Source organism: Plasmopara halstedii (assembly GCF_900000015.1).
Source record: "Plasmopara halstedii genome assembly, contig: Scaffold_555, whole genome shotgun sequence".
Classification (NCBI taxonomy): Eukaryota; Oomycota; class Peronosporomycetes; order Peronosporales; family Peronosporaceae; genus Plasmopara; species Plasmopara halstedii.
Genome location: NW_020187475.1, coordinates 1,088,144 through 1,100,121, shown reverse-complemented (window position 1 = coordinate 1,100,121; position 11,978 = coordinate 1,088,144). Strand labels below are relative to the sequence as shown.

General features: G+C 45.2%; 4 protein-coding genes across 4 annotated transcripts in view; 2 read left to right on the top strand and 2 right to left on the bottom strand.

The window, feature by feature from the left end:
• Window positions 1-1,341, top strand: part of PHALS_11739 (agc protein kinase) — a gene marked incomplete at both ends in the record, with an annotated part of 1,500 nt that extends 159 nt beyond the window's left edge. Inside the window, 2 exons of the mRNA XM_024727153.1 lie at window positions 21-139; window positions 230-1,341. Coding sequence (XP_024577758.1) covers window positions 21-139; window positions 230-1,341 — 1,231 coding nt within the window. The remainder of the gene's footprint in view (window positions 1-20; window positions 140-229) is intronic.
• A 275-nt stretch (window positions 1,342-1,616) lies between these two features.
• PHALS_11738 (large subunit gtpase 1) lies at window positions 1,617-3,968 on the bottom strand (the record flags this gene model as incomplete). Its single annotated transcript, XM_024727152.1, has 9 exons — window positions 1,617-2,051; window positions 2,113-2,237; window positions 2,308-2,437; window positions 2,513-2,963; window positions 3,026-3,121; window positions 3,193-3,330; window positions 3,392-3,535; window positions 3,614-3,717; window positions 3,786-3,968. The coding sequence occupies 9 exons, from the start codon at window positions 3,966-3,968 to the stop codon at window positions 1,617-1,619; spliced, it is 1,806 nt and encodes a 601-aa protein (XP_024577757.1).
• Window positions 3,969-4,099: 131 nt separating this feature from the next.
• Window positions 4,100-10,084, top strand: PHALS_11737 (WD40/YVTN repeat-like-containing domain; the record flags this gene model as incomplete). The annotated part of the gene is made up of 8 exons (XM_024727151.1): window positions 4,100-4,113; window positions 4,176-4,263; window positions 4,326-4,387; window positions 4,455-4,662; window positions 4,725-4,930; window positions 4,991-5,833; window positions 5,899-6,480; window positions 6,544-10,084. 8 exons carry the CDS (start codon window positions 4,100-4,102, stop codon window positions 10,082-10,084), a joined length of 5,544 nt encoding a protein of 1,847 aa, XP_024577756.1.
• Window positions 10,085-10,091: 7 nt separating this feature from the next.
• On the bottom strand, window positions 10,092-11,612 carry PHALS_11736 (m3G-cap-specific nuclear import receptor (Snurportin1); the record flags this gene model as incomplete). The annotated part of the gene is made up of 6 exons (XM_024727150.1): window positions 10,092-10,133; window positions 10,205-10,396; window positions 10,466-10,673; window positions 10,742-10,812; window positions 10,881-11,163; window positions 11,233-11,612. 6 exons carry the CDS (start codon window positions 11,610-11,612, stop codon window positions 10,092-10,094), a joined length of 1,176 nt encoding a protein of 391 aa, XP_024577755.1.
• Window positions 11,613-11,978: the final 366 nt, after the last annotated feature.

Here is an 11,978-nt window from a genome sequence, read left to right as displayed (position 1 = left end):
TCGCGTGGTTTCAAGTTCAGCAACTACGCCAATGGCGGTCGTGACGCCGGCAAGAGCGCGCCCGCCGCACCTTCAAACCCATCCGACGGCCCTCCCCAGGCTCCGGGCCAGGGGCAGGCCCAGCCGACAGAAGAGGAGTGTACGTAGCTGACTTTTTTCTGTGTTACATTTTGGAAGGAAGAAAATGGTCTGCTAATGATTCTGCTCTATTCATGCACTATTTTTGCAGCCGATCTCGAGGAAGACGACTCGGGTCCAGTTGAGCAGGTGGCCATTGAAGATATGGACGGCCCCGCACGTCCGCAAACAAAGGTAAACGTGGAGGACTTTGACTTGCTGAAGGTGCTTGGGAAGGGCTCCTTTGGTAAAGTTATGATGGTGCGCAAGAAGGACACGAAGATGATTTATGCGATGAAGACGCTGCGCAAAGCCGCTCTTGTGAAGCGCAACCAGCTTCTTCACACCAAGACAGAACGCAGTATCTTACAAAGCATCAAGCACCCGTACTTGACTAGTCTCACATACGCTTTCCAGACGCCCGACAAGCTCTATCTGGTCATGGATTACTGCGGCGGAGGCGAACTTTTCTTTTGGCTGAAAAAGGATCGCCGCTTTTCCCAACAGAAAGCGCGTCTGTTTGCCGCTGAGATCATCCTTGCACTACAGGAGCTGCACAAACACGACATTATCTATCGTGACTTAAAGCCCGAAAACATCTTGCTGGATTTGGAGGGACACATTCGCCTAACAGATTTTGGTCTTTCCAAAGAGGCTGTCACGGGGGCTGGCGCCACGGGCGGTACTAAAACATTTTGCGGTACTCCTGAGTACCTAGCACCAGAGATACTTGAGAATAAGGGGCATGGCAAAGCTGTAGACTGGTGGAGTCTGGGTACTCTCATCTACGAGATGCTTACCGGCCTACCACCTTTCTACGACCAAAATATGCAGCGAATGTATGATAAGATTTTAAATGCGCCGCTACGCTTTCCGTCATTTATGTCGGCTGAGGCCAAAGACCTGCTGACTGGTCTACTCACGCGAAAGGTGTCGGACCGTCTTGGTAGCGGTCCGTCCGACGCCGAGGAGATTAAGTCGCACCCATTCTTTAAGGGTATTGACTGGGAGGCTGTGTTTCGCAAGGAGGTTCAGCCTGAATTTAAGCCGCCTAACCGGTTGGGCTCCATGGACACAAGTAATTTTGATGTCGAATTCACAGCGGAGAAACCCGTAGACTCAGTCGTCACTACGACGATGAGTGAGACCCAGCGCAACAAAGCGCAATTTCCTGGCTTCACTTATAATGCGGATACCATTGACGAAGATCACAAGGGAAATTAAGTTTGCCTCCGCTGACATTTCTTTGCCATTCCGGCACACTAGACGTACGGAGTTTCGTCCGGAATTTTCCCAGCAGAAAGGTGACGCGCTATGCAAGAACAAAGCGGTTCTCTTTATGCTGAACGTAGGTTGAAATGCAATGGCTCTTTGCAAGTTGCGTTTTTTCGCTTCTCGGTTACTTCCATTTGTTAGTTTTAACAGTAGATTAACTACACAAACATTAGCCAAATGAATCGATGTTCTATAAGACAGATATCTCAATGTGGATTCCTGGATTACGGTCTGCGATTTTTCTTCTTGCCACCCAGATTTATGTGGACACCAACACTGCCGTTCGGAAAGTCTGAGTCTTCATATGGATTCTTGTCACGACCCTTGCGTCCTTTACGGCCATGATTCTTCAGACGCTTGCTCAGCGCGCGCTTGTCTTCAACAGTAGTGTCAAAGTCCTGCTCCACGTCCAACGATGATACGAGTTTCTTGGTTCTGTTATCTATAGTAATCTCTGGATCTTGTTGATGCTGAAAGTCAGGAAACTGATTTTTGGCAAGCTCGTGGATGTCAAAGATGGCGGGATCTGAGACGTCCGGCGGAGGATGACAATACAAAAGTCGACCATTCACGTAGTGCCGCAAGATGTCGCGGGCTGCACGGGACGTATCGGGGCCACCCTTACCGGTTGTTGTGTAACCACGATTGCGGGCGTAGGCCTGATTCAGACGAGGGGATTGAGTTGGTCTGTTCAACATTGAATTACAATTCTATACGCACCTCCAGAAGTGCATAAATGCCAACCGGATCGGTATCCTTCGCCGTTCGTGAAACAACTATTTTGATTCCGTACGTTCGCTCAAATATTTGCTTTGGTATTCGACGGCATAAGAGCTGGCATGGGGCTGCAAAATTTCATTCAGATAAGTTTCAGTCAGTGACCCATATGAAATCTACAAGGCTTAATTAACGAACAAATATGGTCGCGTAATTGCGAGATGGGGAGTACACCGCAGCAATACATTTCAGCTTTTGAGTTCACAAAGCTTGGAAACACGAGACCTGGACAATCACACAGCATGATCTGGTCTGACAGTATCATTGTCTGTAGAAGTTGATGTAATGAAAATGTCAGCTCAAAAAGTTGATGTGCTGCATAAATTTTTAAAACATGACAAACCTGAAAATGCTTGGTTTTGCCAGGAGTTGCCCCTACTGCAACACGCTGCGTCTTGTGCAAGTAGGTGGACGCACCCAGCAGCGCATTGATCACTGAGCTTTTTCCAACGTTAGGAAAGCCCACCAGTCCGAATTTGATAAGACCTTTATCCTTCACTCGCACGCCTACCTCATGTAACACTACCCTGGCGATATTCGTAAAGTATTCAAGCAGTTCAACGCGAGAAAGCTCTGGGTACTTCTTGGAACCTTTGCTATCAGCCACATCTCTTTTTATCGTAGTGTGTGGGGCATCCGCACGCTCAGTGTTATCGAACTGGTCGCAATTTCTAACATCTCCTTGTTCCTGACGCAGCTTTCTCGCCTCTTTATCGATCTCATTCTGGGCTTCCTTAGCCGAAAAAAAAACAAATTCAATATTTTCCTTCGTAAAATAGTCTCCCCATGCGATTCTGCATATCAACTGAAAGGTCAATTCCATTAACCAAAAAGAATCATAATCCAATCGACAAACCGTTGAGGCTCATTTAAAAAGTCTGACTTATTCACGATCAACAGTGTACGCCGAGGCATCTCACCTTCCTTTGCGTAAGCATCTAAGTCTGTCGAACTTTTTCGAAACAAAGCAATAAAATCACTGCTTGAAGTAGAACATTTTTTTTCCATTTAAACGACTCGCACCGGTAAAAGAGTGGGTTGCGAGCATCCACAATCTGTACTATGACATCACTTCGCTCGCGAACGTGCCACAGCTGACGCCACACTTCCAGATTTTTTTCAAAAGGGGTTACCTCTTGATGATCGGAAGATGCTTCCAGCCTATCACAGATAATTAAAATTAGCACCACGCTAAGAGAATCAAACGACACACGATCCTCACATGGCGATATTGCGACGCCATTCCATAAATGTCTCCTTTTCCAGACGATTAAGCTCTTCAGCTGTGGTCGACTTGTCCCACTGGGGACGACGAGGCACCTTCATCTCCGCAAATGTCATCTCTGGTATCACATTTGAATCTTTTCTGCTCGTTAAAATCCACAAAAATACATCTTGTAAGCACTCTGCAAGCCTATCAAGTCAAATTAATTAATTAACGTACTCAACTACTTGCGGACCCGCATCCGCCCCGTCGATAAGTAAGATGCTTTCTTTCACGGCTGTGAATTCACGATTGGCAAGCACAGCACTAGCGAGGAAGTCGTCCTATAGTAAGAGTTAAAAGTGTGGTGAGCGTGGACCTCAACAGGCAGATCATAACCATCGCAACACACCAAGGAAGAACCTTCAAGGTACGAAGCAAGGGCAACCGTTGCATCACCACCGTCGCGTTCAGATACGTGCTTACCAGCACTGGACGCCACATCTCTTGTACTGATAGACGATGTCTTTGACTGTGTTCGGATGAGGGCATTACCCAGGCCACCCTTCTTGACCTTGGCTCCTGTTCGACCCATACTATTGATTGTCAATGGTTTGTCGTGTGTCCCACATGAATGTACTTTGACATGCGACGTTTCCTGCACAATAAGGTTACAGTCGATGGGCGTGACGCTGACACTTCGGGATAATCAGATCTCCCTGAACAATGCAGTGTTTTCCGTATACAATAAAGACCGGCATGAGCTACTAGTGGGAACGCCTAAATCACTTTCTGTATACAGTAAGCTGCTAACCTTGGGAGGGGACTTACAAGCAACACTTGAGGCGGAGGAGTACGCACAATACCTTTTCGCTCTTTATCTACCCTGGGTGAGTGTGATGATTATCATTGCCTATTGGCCAAATCGATTCATCATATTTGCATTTTAAAGCTCGACGCCTACTTTGTCGTTATGGCTACTTCAAATGAGGATATTGAGTATCGAATTATGAGGTAGTTTGCGATGAATTTCGATATGTTTTTTTGCAGGAAGCTCATTCATGTGATAAACAAAATGCAGTTCCGACCTCAAGACGTCGTTGATGTCTCATATGTTTGCAAACATTGGTGGACAATTCAATACGGCATCGGCGAATACGCAACGACGGGAGCTTATCACAGCTGACACAGACGGTGGAATCAAAGTTTGGGCTCCTCGCGCAATCACAACTGCCGGGAATGGCAAAAAGTTTAAATTGGTCTTGCGAGTACATACAGCTGTAAATATGGTGCGTGCATTTTGATCACTCGCTCGTCCTGTGTACATTGACTATGATACATATGCTGGTAGGAAAAGAAACCCACTTATTATCACCTAAGCATGAGTTTTGATGGACGGCACATCTTTGCGGCGACCAAAACAAAACTTTTTCTACTTGACGCGGCGTCTTGTCATCGTTTGCCTTGTCGTATAAGCGAGACCAAAAGCACAGTTTCAAGGATGGAGTGCGGAAACAGCGATAATAGTATTTATATCGCCTTCAAATTTAATCTGAGGTAGCGCAACTTTATTCTTGGTGTACTTATGCGCCGCTAATGAGTCTCTTGCCGGTACAGGAAAGTGTGTAAGTACGTATTTGTTGTAAAAGGGGGGGTGGTGCAGTTTCAAAAAGTTGCTGAATACGAGCACAATCAAGAGCTCGCAGTATTTACTGAGAGCAGCGAGTATTGCAGCAGCTTATTGGTACTCGACGTCTGTGCAGCTTTCATTGTCGTGGATGTTGCCAGTACTCAATCAGACAATAGATATTCTGATGCAGATGTTCAATCTGAAAAATCTGCCATCTCACTGCCGGTCGATTCTTCGTTAAAACGATATATTGCTCTTCATACAATGGTAGCATCTGACGGGCGAAATTTTGCATTCGCTGTTCGCTCAACTGGTTTTTGCATCTTGGAGCTCGTATCCTCAAATATCCGGGGCCGCGTACCTTGCAATAAATTAGGTTGTGAAGTTTCAACATATTATGAGAAGAGCAGTAACAATAGAGCGTTGATGGCTTACGATCACAGATTTTCAACAACACAAGTGGGTTTTTTTCAAGAGGGAATCTCGAATTTTCACTTTGCGTCTATACCAACACTTGACGTCTCTAATCAAATGAAGGAACGAAACATGTATCTTGCTGACTATGTCATAGCGTCTGATTCTGTGATTGCGCTTTATTCTCACGGGTTGGCGATAAAGTATAATCTATTTGATAATCGCATAACAACCATAGCACCACCTTTCCAGTCCTTGGATACCATCGCAACAACTCTCGTTAGCCTGCCTTTCAGTGGTTGCAGTTGTGTTGGCATAGGTGATTCAAGTGGGGCAGTCCAAATTTTCGCTATATCAAACGACACTCAAGAATCTAATTACTGGATCTCCAGGAAACAAGTATACGCCAATGATAGGTGAAGTTTTGATAGCTTCTCTGATAAATTAAGGCTTTTTGACTAATCTCGAGATGCACGGACAGAGTCGCTGTTCTGATCAATCTCACCGACACTATACTTAAAAGCCATAAGAATGTTGAATTCTCGATTCTTTCTGTCAGTCGGAGAGGGGATGTGCAACGTTGGCAGATAAAAAAAGTGGATGCGCCGTCAAACCGTATTGCCGATACAGATTTCAAGTGGGACTTACTTGTCTGCTTTCGGACCGAGGCACAAAATGTTTCGACCGCAACGATTAAGCTCCCCGAGTTTTTGTTTTGTGGATTCGACGGCGGTACAATTGAATGCTGGAGGTTACCGTCCGAAAAGCAAATTGAAGCTTCTCATTTCCAGCAACGACCTCCATTTCGTGTTTCTGTCGTAAAACGAGTCCTTCATGCCATCGATTTGCATTCGACATCCGTACTCAAAATCCTTTGTGATTCGCAAACTGAAAGAATTATTATCAACGAAAGGCTGGTCACTAAAAGCTTTTCATGGGTTTTTTCGTATGACAACGATGCCACCATTTTCATCTGGAGTTTTTCGCTCGAATTCTTTTTTCCGCATCGGCGAATAAAGGTGCATGACTTCATAAAAGACATTTTTATATCTCAGACTGATAGGTGAGTCTGTTATTGTGATTAATGGGAGAGAATCATTGCTAAGCTAAGGTCGCTGGTTGATAGAGGTCTGAACCTCTTTGCATACATTGATCGTTGCGTCGACCGAGTCGATCACTTAGGTTTAGGTGACAACGAAGCTGTTAAACAGCGTCTTCAGCGAGCACAACTTTTGAATCAGCGTGAGGTGGAAAGGCATGAAACTGGCGGCATAAGGTCTGAAGGGCATTTCCGAGCGTCTTCGTTTACTGAAGACGCATCTGATGAGAGTCAAATTGTTCATTTGGACGTCACATTGCCTGCAGTTGAGTCGGAGGTTACTACTCCCCAACATCCATGCCCAGGAACATCTTCTGCTAAAGCTTTTGCTGGATTATTTGAGCGAGCCTCGACATTGATTGATTATGAACAGGTAAAAAATCAAACCGCACAGATTGGTTGTGATACCTTGCAATGTATTCAAAGCTTGTCTACTATGCCAAGAATGGATCATTCGCCGACGGAAGGTGATCCATACCACACACGGTATGATTCCTCGCATGACTCTTCTCAAACACCTCGAAGCAAAAATCATGACGACAAAAACATATATAAGCGAGTTCATGTACGTGACACAAAAGCCACATATCGCCCAGTGAAGAACTCTGTTCCAAGCAGTTTTCAGCGAGCAAAACCTCGAGTGTACCGAACTTTTGTCAATTACTTGCATTCCCTTCCCTCGCAAACTCGATGTGCTGTCATATCGACTGATCGAGTAGATGGAGAAACTTCGAATACGGGAGGCATGGACGACGACTTGGCAAGGATTGCAATGCCCAGTAGTACAAAAATCCTACACTTTGGTGTGCAAGACAAGGTCTCTGTGGTTTCACTCGTTGAAGATGAGGAAAGATTTTTGTTAGACTTTCAACCTGAACTTTGTCGTGGAAGCAAGCGAGCTTCAGTCGCTGAAAGAACTGGTGAGAACTCTGAAGCTTCGAATTCTTTGTTAACGTTTCCATTTATGTCGTTGGACCTCTTGTCGAATCATGACCGACAAATAGAGCTGATGGCAGCGAGTAAATCGAAATGCATTCGAGAAATCGCAAAAAGAGATGACGTCGCTGTGCCAGCTTTGGAGGCTTTTGAAAGTCTAGACATATCGGTGCAGGTAGGAGTACTATCATTCACAAGGTGGTTCACAGCCACACCAAATCACCAGCGCGTTCGAGAGCACTTTCTTATAGAAGAGTTAAAATTTGCAGCCATTGATCCATTCATTCATCTCGAGCTAGCACATGCTGGCCTTTCACCTCCCGAGGCCCAGCATGTTGGACAGTCAACTAGCGCATGGCTGGAATTTGTTTCCTGGTATTCGTGTGGTCTCAACACTCACAGCCAGGCCATTTCCTCCGGGTTAGTACAGCGTAGGCGTGTTGAAGCGCGAACAGAGTATTTGAAACTGCGACTGAAAATTATTAGCAAATCTGAGCGAGATGTTCAGGAAGAAGTGAGAGCGGGGCTCCGCAAAAAAAATCGCGAGCCCTCCCAGCAATTTTTCGTATTTGAGCATTATGACAGGCGCTCACTGATCGAGACGGTTAGCCTGCCAGCGTGGGATGATACAAGTCCAGAAATTCGACTTAAAGAGATTGCATTAGCATTAATGGATCCTGTGGTTCAATTTGCTGCTATGAGGAATGATATCGAGCTCCCAGATGTTTCATGTATAGACGATTTGGACACCTTAACGTTAGCTGAAAAGTTCATGCCGTGGTGGATAATCGCTGATAACATCCACCGCCGCGACTTTTTGATACGCGAGGCTCTTGAAGCATCGACAAACAAAGCAATCCAAACGATGTTGTCACGGGAGCTGCTTGCCGAGAACGTCAAATTAGCCCATGATAGCGATGAAATCGTGCAGAACTTTATTCAAGTGTATCATAATTCTAACACAGCGCGGCACACATTTCTAAAAAAGAAAATGTTCTTCTTCCGACGTCAAAGTCGAATTGCTAGTGTTGCTCAATATGGTAAATTTCCAGCGCCACTGCTTATTGAAACATTACCTCTTCCATTGATGACCACTTTTGCATTTAATGAACAAGCCAGCGTGGACAAAATCGACATTGATACTTTTACTGTTGATCGCGAGGAATCCAATATGGCAATTGAGGTCGAGCTCGTGGAGCTGAACACTAGTTCTCCCGAATATCTGCGAGATGAGATATCGAGAGAGATGAGATGTGAGGCAGCAGTTATCTTGCTGGAGCTGATGGCGATGGCACACGAAGAAAGTATGTCGCGTGTGTACATTAATGGCATTGCTCAGAGTGAAGAGGACATCCAGACACGACTCCTTCCAAAGCGAGCTGACTTTACCCGATCGTACTTTTTTAGTGATCTGCCTCATCCGAGTCCCACTGAGGCTTCATCAAGCTGGCAGGTTGGTAGTGGTGTTGATAATGGAGACGAAGAGTACGAAGAGAAGCAGCTGCAAGAGCAAGAATTTGAGCACCAGCGCCTGCTGGAAGAGCGAGAGACAGAAAGGTTTGCACAGCTCGAACGACAAGCGAAGAAAGCGAGACTTGAAAACGAAGAAGACGAAAAATTTGCTCTGTCTCAACGGATAAAACAAGATGAGCTGAGTAAAGTATTGCTGCATCAGGCAGAGTTGGAAGCTAAACGTAAGGAGCTACTTCAAATTGCGCGTGAGGATAGTGAGAGAAGCCATATGAAGGAAGAAGACAACTATTCGAACTGGTACCTCAATCAGCTTCTTCGGAATCAAAATGGGATGCAACTTGAGGATCAGTGCTGTTTTCCGCAAAAAAATAGCGAATTATGCGAAGATGCTGCTTCGCTAATTCTCCGGCTACTTCACGAGCAAGATCTTATGGTTGCAGAGGATCATCGATCCAAACAAGTCTTTAAGGAGCTGCAAAAGCTCGAAAGCCAGAAAATTGAGCGTACTACTTTCTTGTCTGAGCTTAAATCACCATTCTGTCCATTCTACCAAAGCTCGGAAATCCCATCAGAAACGTTCCTTCCTCGCATGCATTGGAAACTGAAAGCAAAATCAGGACGAACATGTCTAAAGCCAGCGCGAGCCTATACAATACCATTTGAGGAGGCACTAGTTTTTGATGAGTTGAATCAAGTGCCGTACCTAGCACGAGACTCAAGAAGATTTCAGCTTCTCATTGGAATGCCATTTCGATCCACAAACACTTCAAAGCGTTCTCGATTTCCGACGGCTGATGCCATCATCGCGACGCAACAGCAGCAACGTAATCTAGTCGAGTCAAATGAGCATCAGAAAACGACCACCATGACCAGGAACGATCGATTACTCACTCAGATTGACAGCTCAAATGAACGCATTCGCTTACCGAGCATCACAGCAATTAAAAATTCAATGACTAGGCAGGCGAAACGTCAAGAAGATTTCAAGTCGCAAGGTGCATCAGATTCCTCAAGAAAGGAGCAAGCCAAAAATATTCAGCATCAACAAAACGAGCAAACCCAGTCGTTGCCCTTTTTTCGAGGAAACATGCTTGTTCGAGGCCGCGGTGAACGAAGATCGAGTCATTACACTTTTAATTTCGAGCCATCAAAAGAATAAATATTGTCTATGCTTTCATCTCAATCTCGGTGGTTTGCAATTGCGATACCTATTTATACGGCAAACAGCGTTAGTGTAAACAAGACTCAGCAGAAATATACGAAGATGACAACCCTGCACCTCCAATATTTGCTCGATCGTTACCCCACCCGATCGCGTCTTCAACTGGAACAGAATCTTAGTCCAGCTGTCTGGAAGGGCTCGCAAAGGAGAGCACCGTTTCACAAATGTCATGCCTGTAAGGTGTGGAGGTTGCTTGTCATCATCTTCATATTGATCGTATGAAAAGCTCGCAAGATCTCCCTCGCTCAGCTTAAAATACATGCATATCTATTAAGTGATTGCAGTTGCTTTCGAGCAGAATATAAGCTATTAACGAACCTCGAACTGATGGATATATTGTTGATCAGCGGCAAAAAGTGCGATGCCTTCCAGCGTCAGAAATTCGTTGTTTTGCTCTAGACGAAGCACAATGGATGGCTTTGTCGAAGAGAAAAATCGGCTTGTCATCGAGTCTTTCCATACCAGTGCAAGCGGTGAGAGGCCCATTTCATAGTGGCCTGCCTTCATGTAGAAGAGTAGTCCATCCCTACGTGCAAAGCAACACGCAAAGATTAGCAAAAGCTGAACCGGAAATCGACCCATCAAGATACACACTTATGAAATGGATACATCGTAGAATAGGCCGCCATGATACCTGCCTGGTCGCATTCGTAACACGGAATTGGCTACCAATTATAAGATGAGTACGGCGTCAACTCCGTAATAGTGATGCAGTCTTAACAATCTAGTTTACCAAAAATCGAAACGGATTAGCCGAAGAGACTGTTGCCGTCAATCCTTCCGATAATTTGTCTCGCATCCAGTAGAGTCGAAATTCTGAAGTACAATTGTAAAGCAAATATCCTTTCCAGCACATGATGTCCAGCACGTAAAACGTTTCGTTTTGCTCTTGATAAATACAGTCCAGGATACAATAGCCATCACTTGACTTGTTAGTTTTATATGAGCCGCAGGGTAGTGCCGACGGAAACTTATTCAGTATATTTCCCGATGGGATTCGCGCAATTGTGTTGCCTCTATACACAGCCATAAAACGAGCATCGTAACAAGCACTTACAACACAGATTTAACCAACCGCATCGTACCCATTGGCCACTACGAGGCAACGCTTGCCTTCAGGACGCGGCAGAACATACCAGCCCTCGCCTAAAGCGCTTCCCATGCCGTTGAGATCCTTGGGCACATCAAGAAGCCATTCAGGCGTCATCAATTGTTTCGAATAGTACTCGCGTCGCTGCTTGACGCGATCCTCGCGGGTGCGGCGCTTTGATACTGACGCGATGTCGTCCATTGGTTCCGTGCCTTCGTCTCTGTCATGATTAGCCAGGGAATCTTCATGCTGAGCCAATCGACGCGCGTGTGCTGTAAGATCCCGCCGAGCCTTTCGCTGCTGCACCAATGTGGTCTGGCGCCGTGTAGCCGCGTCTTTGGTCCACGGCTGCCGCTTTACTGCAGTGCGCTGCATTAATCGTGATGTGAAAGCAACACAAAGCATTTACGTAATTTAGTGAGACATGTCTCACTTATTAGCTATTTTATCCAATGAGAGCTACTTACAATGCAATGCTGTCCTCAACGGTTTGATGAAAGACCTCCTTTAAAAGTTTGTCAGTATAATTTATATCCGTTATGACTTGTACCTAACTACTAACATGCACTATACAGTATCAACTCTACTATACAATCTAATGCTACGTAAAGAAAAGAAGTGGATACATCACCTTAAAATATTATGATCAATGATCAAAAGATCAAAAGATTGGCTGGGAGACGTGAATTCTAGGTTTTAAAAGTGTCTGTATTAGGGAATTTAATACGACTCCGACTACTT